The sequence below is a fragment of the Megascapheus bottae genome, chromosome 12 (genome assembly GCF_031878675.1).
Source record: "Megascapheus bottae isolate mThoBot1 chromosome 12, mThoBot2.hap1, whole genome shotgun sequence".
Taxonomy (NCBI): Eukaryota; Metazoa; Chordata; class Mammalia; order Rodentia; family Geomyidae; genus Megascapheus; species Megascapheus bottae.
Genome location: NC_143520.1, coordinates 56783896 through 56805659, shown reverse-complemented (window position 1 = coordinate 56805659; position 21764 = coordinate 56783896). Strand labels below are relative to the sequence as shown.

Genomic DNA, 21764 nt, shown 5'->3' with positions numbered 1-21764 from the left:
ATCAGTGCCTGGCTAGTTTTTTGTTTGGTTTGTTTGTTGTTTAGTTTAATTTATTTTGTAGTGGTAAGGGTTGAAGTAGAGGCTTAAATTCTCTCCACTTGTGCCATGTTCCATTCCTTTGCTTTCACTTGTTTATCGAATAGGTCTTTCACTGTTGTCTGGTTGCCTTGACCATAATCATCCTATTTCAGCCTTTCAAGCAGATGGGATTCCAAGTGCGAAACACTACATAACCCTTACTTTGGGTTGAAATCAAATGAGCCTATTGTCCAGGCTGATCCTGAATTCCTGGGCTCAAGAAGTCACCCTGCAGCAGCCTGCACAGCAGGTGAGGCCACAGATACACAGATGTCACTGTCTTAACTTGGCTTTCTGTTTTTGACTAAAAAAATGCATACTTAATTAGCTCTACTTAGGGTTCCAAGGATGTGGTTTTAAAATTCTAAGAACAGGTTATTTATGAAACTAACTTCTTTACATAGTAAGAAAAGGTGTTGCTCATCAGAACTACCTGATGTCCTCTTCCCTTTTCCTTAAGAGCATAAGTTAAAAAAAAAAAGTTATCACTGCTTTCTTGACAGGGTGAGAAAACCATTCTACCTACTCAGCCTAATCTACCAAGCCATGTTCACTTTTCATTCTTTGTGACACACCTCCAAAAGCTGTGGATTAGTGTACTGCAGTGTAGCCATTTCTTGCTCAATTTCTGCTTGCGTTTTCTTCTTCTCTTCCAATTTAATGTCCTCTTTCCTGTCATTCAGAACCTCATTTGGAGCAGGAATTGGAACTTTATTTTGCATCCAAGCCTGAAAAAAAAAGATAAAATTAAAATATATTCCAAGCATGAAAATTGTAACAATCAGCTACAAAAAAAGGGGAAAAAAAACCCTCAAAATGTCATCTGCTCCATCCAACCTGCCTGTCTTTACTTCCAAGGCCTATTCTCCCTTTCTTTTTTTTTTCTTTTTTCATGCATGTGGAACCGAGGGCTTCATTCATGTTAGGCAAGCACTCTACCTCTAAGCCACATTCACAGCCCAAAGGCTTATTCCTTGCAACAAGAGGATAGAGGAGAATCTGTCCCCTAGAAGCTCATGTGTTAAAACGTCATCGATAGCTGATAGTGCCAATGGAAGGCAGTGGAAACATTAGGATTCAAAGGCCTTCTGGGGGTAAGTAGGTCAGAGGGAACACTGACTTGAACCTAGTCCTGCTGCCCTCTCTGCTCCTAGCTGCCAGAAAGTGAGCAACTTTATTCTATCATACACTTCCCACCAGGATGTTCTGCCTTGCCAAAGAAGCAAAGCAACAATGCAAGCAACAAACCTTTCCTTCTTTTCATGTGATTCTCTCAGGTATTTTGGCACAATGTCAGAAGGGGGACTAACTTTGCAACATATTGCATATTATTAAGAAAGCAGGGGCCGGGAGCTTGGCCTAGTGGTAGAGTGCTTGCCTAGCATGCATGAAGACCGAGGTTTGATTCCTTGGTACCACATACATAGAAAAAAAAAGCCAGAACTGGTGCTGAGGCTCAAGTGGTAGAGCTCTAGCCTTGAGAAAGTCCAAGGACAGTGCTCAGGCCCTGACTCAAGCCCAGGACTGGCAAAGAAAAGAAAAAAGAAAAAAGAAAGCAAGCTGGGCACGGTGGCTCATGTCTGTAATTTTAGCTACTCAGGAGGCTGAGATTTGAGGATTGCAGATCAAGGCCAGCCCAGGCACTAAAAACTCCATGAGACTCTTAGCTCCAATTAACCACCAGGAAACTGGAAGCTGTGCTATAGCTCAAGGGGTAGGGCAGTAGCCTTGAGCTGCAGAGCTCCAGGACAATGCCCAGGCCCAGAGCTCAAGCCACACAACCAACAGAAAGAAAGAAAGAAAGAAAGAAAGAAAGAAAGAAAGAAAGAAAGAAAGAAAGAAAGAAAGAAAGAAAGAAAGAAGAGAGAAAGAGAGAAAGAGAGAAAGAGAGAAAGAGAGAAAGAGAGAAAGAGAGAAAGAGAGAGAGAGAGAGAGAGAGAGAGAGAGAGAGAGAGAGAGAGAGAGAGAGAGAGAGAGAGAAAGAAAGAAAGAAAGGAAGGAAGGAAGGAAGGAAGGAAGGAAGGAAGGAAGGAAGGAAGGAAGGAAGGAAGGGAGGGAGGGAGGAAGGAAGGAAGGAAGGGAAGGAAGGAAGGAAAGAAGGAAGGAAGGAAAGAAGGAAGGAAGGAAAGAAGGGAGGGAAAAGCTGCCTATCTCCTATCCTCTTCAAAAAAGGCATCTCAGGGGCCAGGAGTTTGGCCTAGTGGTACAGTGCTTGCCTAGCATGCATGAAGAACCGGCTTCGATTCCTCAGTACCACATACATAGAAAAAAGCCTGAAGTGATGCTGAGACTCAAGCGGTAGAGCTCTAGCCTTGAGAAAGTCCAAGGACAGTGCTCAGACCCTGAGCTCAAGCCCAGGACTGGTTAAAAAAAAAAAAAAAGGCTTCTTAGTCGGGTACCAGTGGGTCAAATCTAGCTACTGCAGAGGCTGAGAGCTGAGGATCACAGTACAAAGCTAGTCTAGGTAGGAAAGTCCATGAGATTCTTACCTCCAATTAACCACCAAAAAGCCAGAAAGTGGATATGTGGTTCAAGTGGTAGAGTGCTAGCTTTTAGCAAAAACCACTCCACAATTCAAGCCCTAGGTTGTCAAAAGGCAACTTGTGTTGAGAAGATAAAGCAAAATCAGAAAAAGAATCGCAAAGACAGTCTTCTCTGTTCTGTGACTCTTTTTCTTCTCTGACGACTTATATGATATTAAGCAGATGAAGATAATAAAGATACACACAAAATTCAGGGCAAGCTCAATATAAAAGCAAGGCAGCAGATGGAAACTACACCAAAGAGCATATGAATATGGAAGGAGGCTCCAAAAGAATCTATAAGCATAAAACAGCCACCAACAGATGGGATGATCCAAGAGACATCTATTTCTGAATAACTCCAGTCTCTCAGTACAAGGATAAAGTGGGGCTCATGTCTAGTTACCTACCTGCTGGAACTGAGCAGGAATAGGTTTTGCATAAGGAACTTTCTTCTGAGGTACTTTTTTCTGGTCCTTTTGCATTACTTCCTCCATTCCCCAATCTAAACCAGGAATTGTCATTTCAATTTCATTTGATTCATCTTTCCCTGTAATCAGATAAAAAGCTCCTTAGTCTTGTACATAAAATAGGCCACTTGATTGATCAAGGAACATTTTTAGAATACATTTTTAAATATTACATGCTGTTTATATCATTTCCGCCAACACTGCTCAACATGTATCACATTAGCATTGATGTAATTTATCAAAGAAGGAATAAAAGCAAATTTGCCATGAAAATAAGATCCACAAAATTATTATGAAAACAGCTGGGTGCTCATGCCTGTAATTCTAGCTATTCAGGAGGTGGAGATCTAAGGCTCGTAATTTAAAGCCACTCCAGGCAGGAACATTTATGAGGTTTTAACTCCATTAATTACCAAAAGCCAGAAGTACATGTGTGGCTCAAGTGGCAGAGCTTTAACATTAAACAAAAAAGCTCAGTGACAGTGCTTAGATCCTGAAATCAAGCCCCAAGAATGCCACCCAAAAAATAAACAAACAATTATGAAAATGAGGGCTGGAAGCATAGCCTAGTGGTAGAATGTTCCCCTAGCATGCATGAAGCCCTGGGTTTGATTCCTTGGTACCACATACACAGAAAAAGCTAGAAGTGTTGCTGTGGCTCAAATGGTAGAGCTCTAGCCTTAAGAAAACCCAAGCTGAGATCCTGAGTTCAAGCCCCAAGACTGGCAATAAAAAAAATTCTGAAAATGAAAGGCAGCTGGTTGCTACTGGCTCACACCTATAATCTTAGCTAGTCAAGACGCTGCAATCTGAGGATCACGGTTCAAAGCCAGCTCAAGGAGGAGTCTTTATTTCCAATTAACCACCAGAAAACTGGAAGGGGCACTGTGGCTCAAAGTAGTAGAGTGCTAGCTTTCAGCGAAAAAGTTCATGAACAGAGTCTAGAACCTAAGCTCAAACCCCATGATGCACAGAAGAAGAAAAAGAAGGTTTAATGTGCCTTCTCTTACCCAGCTGTTCTTGTTCCATGGCTAATTTTAGTTGTTCTGGAATTCCCATTCCTGGAATTACTGCCAGGCTGTTAGGTTCAAGGTCGTCTAAAAGTAACAACATATTATTATCAATAATGAGAATGATGTTAATTGGTATGATGTAGTAACGGAAAAATTAACACTTAATAAAACTGAATGATATCACTGGTGACTTATATACCTTTAAATGACAAAATTAGCATTATTGTTTTCTTCTACTTTATTGTACTTCTTCATTTGGTGCTAAGAACTAAAACCAGGCCTTAAACATACTACACAAGCATTGTAATACTGAACTACATTACCAGTCCATAATTAGTTTTATAAACCTTTAATAATAATACTTGTGGACTATAATATCGAATTTCAAAGAAGGGCAAATAGGGGCCGGGAGTTTGGCCTAGTGGTAGATTGCTTGCCTAGCATGCACAAAGACCCCGGTTCGATTCTTCAGTATCACATATATAGACAAAAGCTGGAAGTGGTGCAATGGCTCAAGTGGTAGGGCTCTAGCCTTAAGAAAGTACAAAGACAATGCTCAGACCCTGAGTCCATGAACCAGGTCTGGCAAAAAACAAACAACAAAAAAGGAAAATATGAAACCTCACCATATTCTACTCCATCTTCAGACATTCCAGGTAACAGGTTTAGATTATATCGATCTCGCATTTTATCACCTGGTCGGTTTCGAGTCCAAAATTTGCTGTCAATAAAAGTAACAGAGGTGAAAGGGGGCAGTTTTAGTATTTTCTGGGCACCTATCAGAACTAACCAGTACATGGGTAAACACATCAAATTTTTACAGTGCCTTTCTTCCAAATATTTAAAATGCATTCATGGATTTTCTAAAATCAGAGAGAGCAAAATTCAAATAACCAAGGTCAAGAAACAATGGCCTTATGACAATGTAAGCATTTTTTACTAAACAGATCTTTTTAAAAGTGGTATGGTTAGGGGTTGGGGCTAGTGGTAGAGTGCTGGCCTAGCACTATTAATTAATTAATTAAAATAAAACAATATATTGACCAGTAAAAGTGTGTGTGTGTGTGTGTGTGTGTGTGTGTGTGTGTGTGTGTGCGTGCGCGCATGCATCTGCGTATGCATATGTGTGTGTATGCCCCCACACAGCAACTCCTTGTGCTCAGTACAGAGCTTACCTGGTGTGGTCATTTGAGCCTGAGCAGAGGATGTGTCCAAGAGGATGCCAGGCCAGACTCCAAATCATTCCTTCATGGGCCATCTCCATCCCACCCACCTCCTTCTCCACCCTGCAATGGCACCAAAGACTCTGTGTCACAGAAGTTTTAAAACACACAGCAACAGTAACAACAATCAAACATGTAAGCCTTAAGACACCATGATCAGCATCTATTACTTTGAATTAAATTAATTCCACAGGTTCCATGGTCCTGATTCATTATCATGAATCATTTTTTCATTCATAGATCAGAGAAAATTGCTTCAAGAATAATTTTGCGGGGGGTGGGGAGGGAGGGTAATGGGGACCAAGACATGTGGAAGGGTATCAATGTATGTGAATTAATGCACCTTCTATCTGGCAAATATCATGTAACCCTTCTATTAATTACAATAAAAAATATATGAAAAAAAGAATAATTTGTTGCTGTCAGAAAGAATGGCATCGCCCCATTTGTTAGGAAATGGAAAGACTTAGAAAAAATCATATTAAGTGAAGTAAGCCAGACTCAAAGGAACTTAGGCTCAATGGTTTCCCTCATTTGTCATAATCAGTAGAAACCTTGGGCTCTACTAGCAGAGATCTGCAATAGAGCAAAATCTTGATACATAAGGACATATAATGTGAAGCTAATTGAAAGGACCTCCAGGATATTGAAACAAAAGCCATATAACGAATGATTGTTGTCCTTAATGTACTATGTTGTCTCTCATCTCCTTTGCTGTCCCTTGGTTATCTCATATTGGTATAGTATCTCACTTTGTTATCTGATATATTGAATTTATTTGTATTTGGATATTTGAAATTTGATAGGGAAGGGGGGAAAACCAAGACGGGTGGGGGGTGGGGGGGAGGGAAATGGATACCAAGACATGTGAAAGGGTATCAATGTATGTGAATTAATGCACCTTCTATCTGGCAAATATCATGTAACCCTTTTACTAATTACAATAAAAAAAAATTAAAAAAGAAAAAAAGAAAAAAAGAATAATTTTACCAGTAAGCAGGAATGAATTGGATCATAATACATTATGTATGTATGTATAGAAATATCACAATGAGGGACCAGGAGTTTGGCCTAGTGGTATAGTGCTTGCCTAGCATGCACGAAGACCCGGGTTCAATTCCTCTGTACCCCACATACATAGCAAAAAGCCGGAAGTGGTACCGAGGCTCAAGTGATAGAGCTAATAAAAAATTGATTCAGGGGTTGGGAATTTAGCTCAGCGAAAGAGCCATTGCCTGGCAAGTGCAACACCCTGAGTTTGGTCCTCAGCTCTGAGGGGAAAAAAAAAAAAGCTATAAAAGACCAAAGAATTGATTCAAGGTTGAGAATGTGGCTTAGTGGTAAGGTGCATGCCTAGCATGCAAAAGGCCCTGGGTTCAATTCCTCAGTACCATATAAACAGAAAAGCCAGAAGTGGTAGAGTGCTAGCCTTGAGCACAAGAAGCTCAGGGACAATTGCCAGGCCCGAGTTCAACCCCCAGGACTGCCTCCACCCCCCAAAAAATATCATTTCACTGCTAAGAACTAGAAAATCTGAGCTGGGGGTAGTGGCTCATGCCTGTAATCCTAGCAGCTCAGGAGGCTGAGATCTGATGATTGAGGTTCAAAGCCAGCCTGGGCACAAAAGAACCTGAGACTCTTATCTCCAATTAACCTCTAAAAAATGAGAAGAGGGGCTTGGCTCCAGGGTAGGAAGGTAGCCTTGAGCTGAAGAGCTCAGGGACAGTGCCCAGGCCAAGTTCAAGCCCCATAACCCACACATACACACACACTCACACACAAAATATAATTAATTAATAAAAAAAATAAACTAGAAAATCTATTTTTTTCTCTCAATGTCCTTTGCATCCAAAAATGCAAGTACCTTGTTTTCTATCCCAAATGGAATATAAAGAATTGAGAGCTGCAGACATTCTCTAAAAAAGGACTATTACCACTCAAGGCTTGCCTAGCGTGCACGAAGCCCTGGGTCCCATTCCTCGGTGACACATACATAGAAATAAAAAAGCCGGAAGTGGTACTGTGGCTCAAGTGGTAGAGCACTAGCCTTCAGGAAAGCCCAAGGATAGCATTCAGGCCCTGAGTTCAAACCCCAGGACTAGCAAAAAAAAAAAAAAAAAAAAAAGGACTACTACCACTCAGAAAAAAAATACAAGACATTATCATGGTTGTATATAGTCAGAGGCTCCCTTCTTGAAATATACTATATCTAAGATTCATATTCTGGGTCACCAGAATATGCCTAAGTCACACTGAGGGACTTGGAAGCTAGGTCAGAATAGAGCAAACAGCTTTACCCAAGCAGAAAAAGAGTTGCACCATCTTTCTTCAAAAGCTCCCGGGGGGACACAGTAGCCATGCTTGGGGAGGTACAGCCTCGTAGAGGGGGAACATGGAGATGCTTTCAAAGACCATCCCTACCGGAGGCAGGACTTCACTCATTCTAGTGCCAACCACAGGTAGCTGGCAGCCCAAACAGTACAGAGCAGAGATGAAACACCTCTGTTATAATCTGTGTGTATATACATGACTCCTTTACATCATAAAAGTTACATACCCCACATGCCAAAATAACAAAGAACCATCAGATCCTCCACTGGCGAAAAGTCCTTCATGAACTGGATGCCAGGCTACCGCTAAGGAAAAAAAAAAAATTTAGTAGGATCTGAAAAAGAGGTAAAGTCAACAAAATAAGAAGCATATCACAGCCACTGACCTGTGGCTTCTTTCTTATGACCTCGAAATACTTGGAGCTCTTCTTTCAGGTTTCGGATATCAAATAGTTTACAGAGGTGGTCACGTGATGCTGTGAGCAGCCAATTGCCATTTAGGTTTAATTTAACTTCCATTACTGTGTTTTTATGGGCATGACTAGAAGCAAAGTACCAAGAAAACAATTGGTCAAAATCCTACAAAAACATTAAGAAATACAATAAATTTTGTTAAAAAGCACATAGGTTAAGATAGTAGCAAAAAATGTGGTCTAGAATAAAACATTTAACTTACATTACAGGATCATACTTACAAATACATTTGAGGACTGGGAATGTGGCTTAGTGGTAGAGTGCTTGCCTAGCATGAAGCCACAGGTTCAATTCCTCAGTACCACATAAACAGAAAGGCCAAAAGTGGTGCTGTGACTCAAGGCGCAGAATGCTAGCCATGAGCAAAAGAAGTCCAAGGACATTGCCCAGGCCCAGAGTTCAAGCCCCAAGACTGGGGAAGGAAGTGGGAGCAAACAGGAAGCCCTGAGTAAAACTCCTGATCACAAAATAAAAACAATCTAGGGTCCGGGAGTTTGGCCTAGTGGTACGGTGCTTGCATAGTATGCACGAATACCCAGGTTCCATTCCTCGGTACCACATACGTAGAAAAAAAACAGAAGTGGTGCTGTGGCTCAAGTGGTAGTACATTACCCTTGAGGGAAAAGCCCAAGAACAGTCCTCAGGCCCTGAGATCAAGACCCAGGACTGGCAAAAGTAAAAATAAATAATAATAACTTTTACCTAAGCATTGCTCTATCTGGAAAAATAGAAGCAGATTCTGCCAGAAAAGTTTATCTGTGAAGCACAGAAAGTAGGTAGAAGCATTCAACAGTCTATTTATTAGACTCTAATCCAATGATATTTCTCACGAAGATAAAGTTAGGTGCCAGTGACTTACACCTATAATCCTACTTACTCAGGAAGCTGAGATCTAGCGAATTTCAGTTAAAGCCAGCCCAAGCAGAAAATGTTCTGAAACATTGCTTCCAAAACAGTCAGCAAAAAGCTGAGCTGAGGTGGGTGCTGTGGCTCACACCAGTAATCCGAGCTACTCAGGAGGCTGAGATCTGAGGATCAAGGTTCAAAGCCAGCCTGGGCACAAAAGGACCTGAGACTTGTATCTCCAATTAAACTCCAGAATACAGGAAGCAGGGCTTGGCTCAAGGGTAGGGCGGTAGGTTTGAGCTGAAGCGCTCAGGGACAGTGTCCAGGCAGAGTTCAAGCCCCTTGACCCACCAAAAAAAAAAAGAAGAAGAAGAAAGCAAGCTGAGCTGAAGACTGGGAATGTGGCTTAGTGGTAGAGTGTTTGCCTAGGATTCAATTCCTCGGTACCACATAAACAGATGAAGCAAGAAGTGGCGCTGTGGCTCAAGTGGTAGAGTGCTAGACTTGAGCAAATGAAGCTCTGGAACAGTGGCCAGGCCCTCAATTCAAGCCTGAGGCCTGGCCAAAAAACAAAACAAAAAACGTGTTCTGGGCTAGGCATTAATGCCTCACACCTGAAATCCTAACTACTCAGGAGGCTGAGATATGAGGATTGCAGTTCAAAGCCAGCCAGGGCAGGAAAGTCTGTGAAGCCCTTATGGCCAATTAACCACCAGAAAATATGGCATTGTGGCTTATAGTGGTAGAGTAAAAAGAGCTCAGACACAGCTCCCAGGTCATGAGTTCAAACCCCATGATAGTCAAAAAAAAAAGGAGAAAAAAAAAAAAGCTGAGTTGAAGAAACAGCTTAAATGCCATGCCTGAGCCATGAGCAAAAAAGCCAAGCAAAAGGTTCTGAATTCAAAGCAAGCAAGGAAAGGAGGGGATGGAGGGAGGGAGGGAAAGGGGGAGGGGGGAGGAAGGCAGGCAGGCAGGCTGGCTGGCAGAGTGGTGCATGCCTATAATCTTAGTTTCTCAGGAGGATCACAATCTGAGGCCAGGTGGAGCAAAAAGTCCCGGAGACTCCCATCTTAATCAAGACTGGGTGGGGTGGCATACACCTGTCATCCCAGCTGTGCAGGTAGCATAAATAAGAAAATGGAGCTCCAGGCAGCCCAGGTATAAATTCAAGACCCGAATGGAAAAATAATTAAAGCAAAAAGGGCTGAATGCATGCCTGTTACAACTCCTGTTACAAGCAGGCCTTGAGTTCAAACTGTCAAATAAAAAAATGAAAATAAATTTAAAAAATGGAAACAACAACAACAACAAAAAAGTATTTAAAAGAAACAAGAGAAATACCAAAAGTGGGCATTAGTTTAGGGATAGTTTGAGGATTCATTGACATCATGCCCCAAGGCCTGTACAATACAATCTCCAAAGAACATTATTCCTAACACACTGGTGAAGTTATGCAACAAGACAACCTTGCACCAGCCAATGAGCTGTGGGAGGTTTACTTCGCAATTTAGACCAGGACACAGCAGCTTAAAATATGCCCTTCACCGCCACCCCTCAATGAGTACATTCACTGAATGCTTATAAATAATTCAAATGGAAAACTACACTATGCAGTTATATCATGTCAGATCAAAAAAAAAAGAGAGAAGAGAGAAATGTCTCAAAACAGGGGGGAGGGGCAGACACTATGATTATAATTACATCAAATGGGCAAAGAAAGTTGAGTTGTGACTAGTAAGAAGTACACACATTAACTATCTATGGACTAAGTTCCAAAAGGTATTCCCATGAGGCAAGAACAGAAAGAGCATGTATAAGCCGGGCACAGTGGCTCACGTCTGTAATTTTAGCTACTCAGGGGCTGAGATCTGAAGATTGCAGACCAAAGCCAGCCTGGGCACAAAAGGACCTGAGACTCTTATCTCCAATTAACCACTAGAAAACGGGAAGTGGGGCTTGGCTCGAGGGTACGGTGATAGCCTTGAACTGAGGAGCTCAACACCCAGGCTGAGTGACCCATGACCCACAAAAACAAAAAGGAAAACAAAACAAACAAAAAACAATTCATGTCTACCTCATCCTCCTGTCTGCCCAATCCGTTTAGGTAGAATACCAAGCCTTACTACATTAGGTATGTTGACATAAAATCATATTTAATGAATAAGAAGACCACTGATGTAGGTCCATCTATTGTCTACGCTACTTTTTCAGGAATACATGAGAATAGAGGAAGTTGAGGTTTAAAGGACACGGGCTGCATTGCTTCCTTTGTTCAGGGACAAGGCAGGATTCCCATCACTTACAGTGTTGCAAGACTCTGACCAGTCTTAGGATCCCAGAACTTGATTGGCTGTTGACTATCTTTACTTCCTGAAACAACTAACCCTTTGGTTGGATGCCAGTCTACACATTTCACATCAGCACCATGGCCTGTCAGAAACAAGTTAGGATAAAAACCTAATCAGTCATATGCATTGAGTTAAGATTCCACTCTAAACCAAAGCAGAAAAACTTATTAAATAATACTTTTAATAGTGCTCTGTGGATTCAAATATTCTAAAGGATTCTTCAGCCTTCATGTCTGAAAGTCTTTGGACCCATATGCTCCACTGTACACCATAACAGTCAGAAGCCACCCCTTAATCCCCGAAAGTAAGTAGAGCTAACCCACTACTTGCTGAAGATAAGCCAAAGCTTCTTGTAAGCTGCAATCTTCAAGCCCTAATGCATGAAGTTTTGAAAGCTTCTCATGCTAATCTCAACTATCCTCATTATTAGACCAGACTCTTCTCATTCACTTCACTTTTCCTGTTTTGTGGTCATTAGTCCGTACAAGTCAAAAGCTAAATCCAGGTTTAGACATCACAACTTCATAGATAGGAAGACAGTGAAAGTGTTTTAGATTTCTCTTTTGTCTCAAGTCTGTGCCTGAGTCACACACAGGATAGCACATACTACAAGTTACTAAAATCACAAATGTGAACATCAGAATTAACAGAACTGAAGCAAAAAGAAAAAAAAAAGATACTATTCAGACTTTCAAGAATATGTGCATGGAAAGCAAGGAAAGAATAACAACATGTCAAATAGCTATGCCCTGACATGGATCGAATCCAGCTCCAAGAAGAATTAGATGTCAGGAAAAAAGGGATAGTCCTGAAGGCATTGAGATGATGTGTATGGGAGACATCTTCACACAAGACTGGGCTCTAACAGCAAGCACTAAGGGAGACGTGCACCTCAAAAACAAGCATATTTAGTGACCCCATAACCCTTTCTCTAGGTTGAATACTGGATATACAGAAGGGTTTATCTACAGCATGTTTTGATGTATTATGTTTTTAAATTTCCTCCTGTATGATATAAATCCACCATAAAAATAATTGTAGTATGTCATTTGGATTCAAAGGAATGCAATGACTTCATTGTAAATAATACAGCATAGGTTGATTCGGTGGCGGCCAGTTACGAATATGCTGTCTGGAAATACCATCAGGTGTGCCATTACTGTAAAAGGCAAACATCAATTCCACAAGTGACTGTGTGCACAGCTGCACAGACGGAAAGGCAAGAAGCTCAGGCACAAAGCTGCAAATGGAAATAATATTAAGCTGGGAGATAGTGTTCTGGTGATTCTTCCTCCATGCTTTTCCTTTATGTCTTCTACCAATGAACATATTTTATAACTGAGATCTCATAACAGAAAAGACAAAGGGAAATTTGCTATTACTTTGTATTTTATGAAAAAAAATTGTAAGCGTTAATATAAAATACACTTTCATCATAGAAGCCCCTGACTCTAAAAAGATGTGCATAGGGATTTTTACAATCATGGTTCAAAGTATATTGTAATCATAAATTGACATATGGAACCGAAATGCCTTTGTATAACTATTTAGAGAATATAATGCCCTAATCACAAATGAAGGCATCTAATAATATATGTGCAAAAACTTACGTACCTCATGTTAACATTGGATAACCTAAAAAGGGATACTCACATAAGGAAACTCAAGAGCAGAAATATATACTTGCTCAAAACACACACTTATTCAAAAATGAATGAAATAATCCTGGAAGAATATACTAGGGCTAGAAGGGTAGCTCAGTGGTAAAGAACTTGCCTTTTAACCACTTGCTCTGAAGCCCTGAGTTGGATGCCCACCACTGAAGAAAAAAGAAAAAGAATTTGGCATTGCATCCAATAAAGTCACACTGGGTAGGGACAAGGACACGAGAATGAACTAATACCACTGGCTCTGCCATTATCCAAAAAAGAAAAGAAATGTATTCATTACCTGACTTATATAATTGTAACCCCTCTGTATATCTTTTTGTTGTTGTTTTTGGGTTTTTTTTCCCCAGTCCTGGGCTTGAACTCAGGACCTGAGCACTATCCTTGGGCTTTTCTCAAGGCTAGGGCTCTAACACTTGAGCCATACCACCACGTACGGCTTTTTCTGTGTATGTGGTACCAAGGAATCAAACCCAGGGCTTCATGCATGCTAGGCAAGCACTCTACCACTAGGCCATGCTCCTGGCTTGTACATCACTTTCACTGTAACAATTTAAAAATTTTTAATTAAGAAAAAAAAAAATCAGACATGTTGAATACTAATTTTAAAAGAAACAAAGAAAAAGTTTTAATTCTAAACAAAAACAAAAAAGAAAACTCTCCATTTCTCACTTAGTTATATTTCTACATTTTTTTAGGGGGGGGGAGGCCTGGGGAACTAACTCTGGGCCTGGGTGCTGTTCCTGAGCTTTTGTGCTCAAGCCAGAGCTCCAGTTTTGGCTTTTTGTACTTAGCTGGAAACAAGAGCGTCACAGACTTTCCAGCCTGGACTAGCTTCAAACCACAATCTTCAGATCTCAGCCTCCTCAGCAGGTGTGAACCACCAACATCTGGGCTAACCTAACAGAATTTAAGAGGATTTAAAAAACAACAACCAACTTTTACAAATACCCAAGTACAGTAACTACTATATGCCTGAAGTCCCGGCTGCTCCAGAAGTGAAGGTTTGATCATTTGTTTTGTTTTGTGCAAGTCCTGGGGTTTGAATTCAGGGCCTGAGCACTGTCCTTGGGCTTTCTCAAGGCTCTACCACTTGAGCCACAGCATCACTTCTGGCTTCTTCTGTGTATGTGGTAGTGAGGAATCAAACCCAGGTCTACATGTATGCTAAGCAAGCACTCTACCACTAGGCCACACTCTTGGCCCAAGGCAAGATCATTTGTGCCCAGGAATTCAATGCCAGCCCAGATAATACATCAAGGCTGGTCTTTAAAAACAAAACAAAAAGGAAAAGGAAAAAAATAAGTTTATATGTGTAAAAGATGGTATCAGAAAACAAATTTTAAAAGAGCAGTAAAGGCTGGGAGTTTGTCCTAGTGGTACAGTGCTTGCCTAGCATGCACGAAGACCTGGGTTCGACTCCTCAGTACCACATACATAGAAAAAAGCCAGAAATGGTGCTGAGGCTCAAGTGGTAGAGTACTAGCCTTGAGAAAGTCCAAGGACAGTGCTCAGGCCCTGAGCCCAGGACTGGCAAAAAAAAAAAAAAAAAAAGAGCAGTAAAATTAGTCAAACACCCTAAATGAACAATTAAAATGAAGGCCTTAGAAATAAAGAAAAAGGCTTATGAAATGATATATTAAAAATGAATAAATGAAACATAAAGTACATCTATTTTGAGGGCTATTAAATGTACAAAATTACAAAAATGCTGATAAGCAGAAAACAAAAATATATGTGGAAAGTCTTCTGTTCATATTTCTTCTAAGGTATTACTGCAGTTTTTTAAGAGTAAGTTAATGGGGCACCAGTGGCTCACCCCTGTAATCCAAGCTACTCAGGAAGCTGAGATATGAGGATCTGAGTTCAAAGACAGCCTGATCACAAAAGTCCAAGACTCTTTCTTTCTTTCTTTTTTTTTTTTTGCTGGTCCTGGGGCTTGAAATCAGGGCCTGAGCATTATCCTTGGGCTTTCTCAAGGCTAAAGCTCTACCACTTGCGCTGCAGCACCATTTCCGGCTTTTTTTCTGTATGTGGTACTGAGGAATTGAACCTGGGTCTTCATGCATACTAGGCAAGCACGCTACCGCTAGGCCAGACTCTCAGCCAAAAGTCCAAGAGACTCATCTCCAACTAACTGCCAGAAAACCGGAAGTGGCACTGTAGCTCAAAGTGGTAGCTCAAGGACAGAGCCCAGGCACAAAGTTCAAGCTCCCATGACCAAAAAAAGAAAGGAAAAATAAATTAGTATTTTGTACATGAATTCTTGGTTGGTATGTTGTTGTTGCTACTGCTGCTGCTGTTGTTGTTGTTGTTGTTGTTCTGTGCTGTCCTTTGGACTCAAAGCCTTGGCTAGCAAGCACTTTATCTCTTGGGCTTGCCTTAAGCCTTGGTTCAGTTTTTAATACAGTGGTCTGACACACCTACAAACATAACACCTTAGAGGCTAAGGGGAGTTTGAAACTCCAAAGTCAGCTACTAAAGTGATACCCAGCCAGGCCAAGGTGGCTCACATCACCTAGCTACTCAGGAGGCTGAGATCTGAGGATCGTAGTTCAAAGCCAGCCCGAGTACAAAGCGACATGAGACACTTATCTCCAATTAAGCATTAGAAAACTGGAAGTGGTGCTGTGGCTGAAGGGTAGGGCAGTAGCTGAAGAGCTCAGGGACAGTGGCCAGGTCCAGAGTCCAAGCCCAACAACTGACAAAAGACAATGACAGGCACTGGTGGCTCATAGATGATATCTGAGGACTGCAGCTGGAAGCAAGCCAGACAATAAAACCTTTGAGACTCTTACCTCCAATTAGCTAGCAAAAATCCAGAAGTGAAACTGTGGCTCATATGGTAGAATGCTAGCTTTGAGCAAAAAAAAAGCTTGGGAACAGCATCTGGCCTTAAGTTAATGCCCCAAGGCTGGAACAAAAATAAAATAGGACGAAAACAACACTGAACCTGTTACCTCATTAGGTTACATTCACTGCCAATTTAGCAATATATACACTTGGTGTTGCTCCATTTAAATAAGAGAGAATAAGACACTTTCTCATATCACTGTATCTTCATGGGGAGATTATTTGGCCATATCCATCAAAATCATTTTTATTCTGTGCTAATACATTAATAACTCACACTCAAGGCTGGTACTCTACCTTATCTCCACTTGAATTTATCTTCTCAGGCTGGTTTTGAACCAAGGTCCTCAGATGTCAGCCTCTTGAGTAACCAGTAGCTCACAGGCATGAGCCACCAGCACTGGCTCTATCAAAACCTTAAAAGGCACACAGTCTGTGATCCCGTAGCTGAAATTTATCCTAAGGCAGGGAGTTTGGTCTAATGGTAGAGTGCTTGCCTAGCATGCATGAAGATTCAGGTTCGGGTACCACATACATACAAAAGCTGGAAGTGGTGCTGTGGCTCAAGTGGTAGAGTACTAGCCTTGAGGAAAGGCCAAGGACAGTGCCCAGCCCTGAGTTCAAGCTCCAGGACCGGAAAAAAAAGAAAATAGAAATTTATCCTAAACTGCAAACACATCTCAGAATTTATGTACAAAGATACTTGCTGCACTATTTATAATATCAAAACTAAAATATGAATACTGCCAAAACTAAATATGAATTGAGAGATTATTTAGGAAAACTAATATAAACTCACATTAATTCAATACAATATAGTTGTTAAAACACCCAAGGCAGGGGCTGGGAGTTTGGCCTAGTGGTTAAAGTGCTTGCCTAGCATGCATGAAGACCCGGGTTCGATTCCTTGGTACCACATACATAGAAAAAAGCTGGAAGTGGTGCTGAGGCTCAAGTGGTAGAGCTCTAGCCTTGAGAAAGTCCAAGGACAGTGCTCAAGCCCTGAGCTCAAGCCCAAGACTGGCAAAAAAAAAAAAAAAAAACAAAAACACCCAAGGCAGGATTTGCGGATGTTGGGAATTTTCTGTGTCTTGTTTATAGTATGTTTATGTCAAAATCACAGGTCTAGACATCTACAAAATATCTATATTTTATACAAATTACGACTAATAACATAATGGTTTAGAGATTTTAAAAAAGTATCAAATTTAAAAGACACAACTCTCCTTTACTAGATAAAGTTGTCTCTCTTGTGTTTTGTACTACTTTAACATTAACTGCCTTTGGTTTCCCTCTATTCAGATATTACAGGAATGAATGTCAATCAGTTGTCACCTTTGCTTGCCAAGACAGAATTCAGCATTGCCTGTGGTCCCAAGAAGATGGTTCTCAGTGCAGAGAAGAGTTTTCACTGATAGACCTCAGAGTCAGTTTGGTTGAAGCAAAGTCTCATGAATACTTCTAAACTGGCAAGCCATATACAAAAACATGATCTTATATAACTTAAGCACTGATGGCTCATGTCTGTTATCCTAGCTACTCAGGATGCTGAGATCTGAGAATTGAAGTTCAAAGCTAGCCCAGATAAGAAAGGCAGTCTTACCCCCTACTCCACCCCACCCTCTCTCCATTGGACAGTCCTGGAGCTTGAATTCAGGTTCTGAGAACTGTCCCTGAGCTTCTTGTGCTTACGTCTAGCACTCTATCTCTTGAGCCAGAGTCACTTCTGGCTTTTTTTGTTTATGCAGTACTAAGGAATTGAACCCGGGGCATCATGCCTACTGGGCAAGCACTCTACCACTAAACCACATTCCCAGTGGTGCCCACCACCATTTCCCTCCTCTTATCTTCAATTAAACACCAGAAAACTGGAAGTGGAACTGTGGCTCAAAGTAGTAGAGCACTAGCCTTGAGCAAAAGAGCTCCAGGACAGCATGGAGGCCTGAATCCAAGCCCAACGGCCAACAATAAATTGATAAAAAAAAAAAAATGACAGGGCTCAGCGGAAGAGCGCTTGTCTGGCAAGTGCAAGGTCCTGTCTTTGGTCCCCAGCTCTAGGAAGAAAAAAAAATGACACATGGTTTATCAATTTTAAATATCATCCTTAAGAATACTTTTACACTAATCTTCATCATTTCTGAAAGCATGAAATTTCGAGATAGATAGTATCCCTTGATTACTACTAATGATGGGGAATTCACTCAGGGGTAACCATTTTTATAACCGCATGAATGAGATTTTTTAGTATTAAGAACATCTTGCTAATATGGTGAATGTTTATAGAACTAAAAATTTCTTGCCATCGAAAGACTAAGTACTTCTTACCAAACCTGCAACACTCTAATAAAGCCTACTGTAGAAACAAATTGTGTCCTACTGGAGCACAGCAGTCCACAGGCAAGGTACAGAACACAACTACAACCCTCAGGAGATGGCAGAGCATTAAAGAAGTTGGTGGCACATGCAGCTGGCTACCAGGAGGACCCTTGGAACCCTGGAAAAGGCCAAAGGACCTTAGCTGTTACTAAGTGAAATCAGAAGCAGCTTATAAAAAGATTATAACCATGAGACTGGAGGTATAATGGCAAATGTTCAGCATTTAAGAAATTCCTAGCCGGGCGCAGTGGCTCACACCTGTAATCCTAACTACTCAGGAGGCTGAGATCTGAGGATCAAGGTTCAAAGCCAGCCCGGGCACAAAAGGACCTGAGACACTGTTCAATTAACCTCTAGAAAATGGGATGTGGGGCTTCACTTAAGGGTAGGGTGGTAGCCTTGAGCTGAATAACTCAGGGACAAGCCCCATGACACACAGACACAGATATACACACACACACACACACACACACACACACACACACACACACACACACACACACACAGAGGAAATTCCTACTTTAACTTTTCTCAATCACAAATTTCATATAATGATTTAAAACATAAATACACAACACAATGAATAGTTAGTAGCTATTGGCCCCAGGTAGTTATTTGAATTTGCTTTAGTTCCATAAGCCTATTAGTTACATCTTAAGTAGTCAAGTCACATATGAGTAATAGCTACCATAACTAACAAGGCTATCCAAAGAGTCCTATTGGATAGTAACTAGCTATAAGTAATTTTTTTAAATTTTGATGTCAGTACTAGAGCTTCAACTCAAGACATGGATACCGTCCCTTAATGAAGGCTAGTGCTCTACCACTTGAGCCATACCTCCACTTCTGAATTTTTTTTTTCATGGTAAATGAGATCAAGAATCTCAGACTTTCCTACTCAAGCTGGCTTCAAACCATGATCTTCAGATCTCAGCATCCTGAGCAGCTAGGATTTTCTCTTTAAACTCATATATCTTTTATTTACTTACTCTTATTCTCTTAGTTACACAACAGCAAAAACTATAAAACAATATTATCTTTAACAATATTAGAACTAAGTACCAAATTAGCTTTAAAATTATCCAGCTTGCATTTTTTCTTACCAGTGAGAATAATGAGGTCTGAATTAACAGCCTAGCGGTAGCCCACCATCTTCATTCCCGAGCCAAATCTGTTTTTCTTTAACTAAACCTAACATCCAAATGAAGTAGCAGAATGGTTCCTTTCGTTTCAATTACAAAATGTCTCTACTTGCTCATTTGTAACTGGTTAGACTGTACCTAGTGACTTGTTTTTCATCTCGCAAAAACACTTAGGGGTAACACACCAAAAAGATGCAAATAAGAATTGTCTGAACTATTTTGAGAAGCAATCAGATTGATTCTGAAGAGCAGGGTCTTGCTAAGAATAAAGTTTGGCAATACCATCAAATGGTACTTCCCCACTTGGGTAACTGCTTTTTGCTGGTTATTCTGGAGTGGAATCTAGAAAACATTTCTACCCAGACTGGCTCTGAATCCATTTTCCAGACTTCAGCCTCTTTTAATATCTAATATTACAGGTATACACCCAGTGCTTAGCATCTTTTTCTTCCTTAAGCCTCCCTTTTTCCACGACATTTCATACGATCAAGGGTCTACAAATAATATTAAATATCATTTTTGAAACTAAGCAGTTCATGAATTGGTATGGTCTATACCCCTGTAAGAAAGACTGGGATTTCAGTTATTTTATTTATAGACTAAATGACTGTCAATAAACAAAACCATTGCTTTTAAAAAAAAATCTTTCTAGCTGGGCATAGTGGCTCACACCTATAATCCTAGCTACTCAGGCGACTGAGATATGAGGATCACCATTCAAAGCCAACCAAGGCACTCTTATCTTCATTTAATCACCAGAAAACTGAAGTTGTGCTGTGACTCAAGGAAGAGAGCAATAGCCTTGAGTTGAAGAGCTCAGGGACAATGTTCACAGAGTTGAAGCCCCACGACCGACCCCCCCCCAAAAAAAATACTGCCTTTCATATGCACTATTTGAATGTATGCAGTTGAAGTATCTGCCCCAGAAAAAAATTTTAACGTTCTATGCTATCATTATATGAAAGGAAAATATTTATCAAATATTTTCCAAAAAAAAAAATCCACCCAAGAGGGTCTACATTAATCACATTGGGTTATATTTGAAGTTGTTAAGCCTGAGGCCAAGGTACTTTTCATTAATTCTTAGCTAACTTAGACAGATCCTTCGGGACTGCAACTACATGAATAATGACAATATCCCTCAAAGGCAGGAGATACTGCTTTGTGTATGAAGGGTCACTAATACACCAGAAATTATGTTATGTTCAACTTATTATTTGTAGAAAGCAACCATTAATTGTATATTAAAACTGAAACCAAACATAATATAAGCAATGATTTCAAGTATTTCACGGGGTCACTTCTTAACATATTTGTTAATGTATTAGCCCACTCACTGATTAATTCAAAATTAGTGTGTTTAACACTAATAGTTATTGAGCTCCTTTGATGGGTGTTCAAACTCTATAATCATCAAAGAGAGGAAGAATAAAATGGATAGAATATTTGTAGGGATTATGAAACTTTGGAAAATTAAATTTCAAAAATAAAAAAGTTACAAAGTCTTCTAAATCAACTTCTAAAAAAAGACTAATGAGGTTTTTAGAGACATTTTACCCCCAAACAGGATGCCTCCTTCAAAATGTAACATAATTATGCCTTAAATAGCTAAGTGCAGAATGTAACTCTGAAAACTTTAATTTTCAGTTATACTCAATTCAGTTATATTTTTAATTTATAAATATAATGTATTCTTTCATGGTGTTTGAGGTTTTCATTTGTTGAAGTGCCATGCTAGACTTTTGCAGACAGGGAAGGCTTTCCACTCATTATTCCCCATCCCAGAAATGTCAGTGATCAAAAAAAAAAGAAAGAAAGAAAAAGGGGGGGGGGGGAAGAAAGGTGTGATGAAATCTAGAAGGCAGTAAGCACAAATGTGGGTTTGGACACTTCCTTTCAGAGGAGATTTCTGTGAGAATGTACTGCAGATGTTGTGTCCTTTGTACATTCCCAGGACCTCACCCCTCCTTCCACAACCTCATCCATCCTAATGCCTGCTCCCCACACAGGCAATAATCCTGCCTTAACACAGAAGATTGACCAAAGGCTCGGCAAACAGTCTGAAAACCAATGCATAATGAGCTTTTATTTGAAGGTCAAAAATAATGTCCATTTTCCCATTTTATTTTTCCTGGATCAGGTCATTATATGAACAAACGTTAAGAAATTTTTCTTTTATACATAACTTACAAAAAGTACCAAGATTTTCTAATACAGGAAGAGAAAAGGCAAACAGAATTCAAGTACCATCATGTACAATATTAATAGTTGAAGTGTCACTCAAGAAAATGTGTTAAAACATTTAACAGTAAACCCAGGCTACTGCCAGCTATGAAAACATAAATGTAACATCAATTGAAGGCACAGGGTAAGCAAAGCCATGGTCCATTAATAAGACAAGAAGACTAAAGAATTGGGAGAA

At 40.3% G+C, this 21764-nt stretch overlaps 1 protein-coding gene across 3 annotated transcripts in view; it reads right to left on the bottom strand.

Moving 5' to 3' along the window:
* Positions 1 to 21764, bottom strand: part of Wdr33 (WD repeat domain 33) — a 100014-nt gene that overhangs the window by 16450 nt on the left and 61800 nt on the right. For all 3 annotated transcript variants that reach the window (XM_090343020.1, XM_090343019.1, XM_090343021.1), the window contains 8 exons: positions 11260 to 11386; positions 8023 to 8177; positions 7864 to 7942; positions 5259 to 5369; positions 4710 to 4804; positions 4081 to 4167; positions 3011 to 3150; positions 654 to 806 (listed from right to left, as the gene is read on the bottom strand). In XM_090343020.1, the coding sequence (XP_090199146.1) occupies positions 654 to 806; positions 3011 to 3150; positions 4081 to 4167; positions 4710 to 4804; positions 5259 to 5369; positions 7864 to 7942; positions 8023 to 8177; positions 11260 to 11386 (947 nt within the window). The remainder of the gene's footprint in view (positions 1 to 653; positions 807 to 3010; positions 3151 to 4080; positions 4168 to 4709; positions 4805 to 5258; positions 5370 to 7863; positions 7943 to 8022; positions 8178 to 11259; positions 11387 to 21764) is intronic.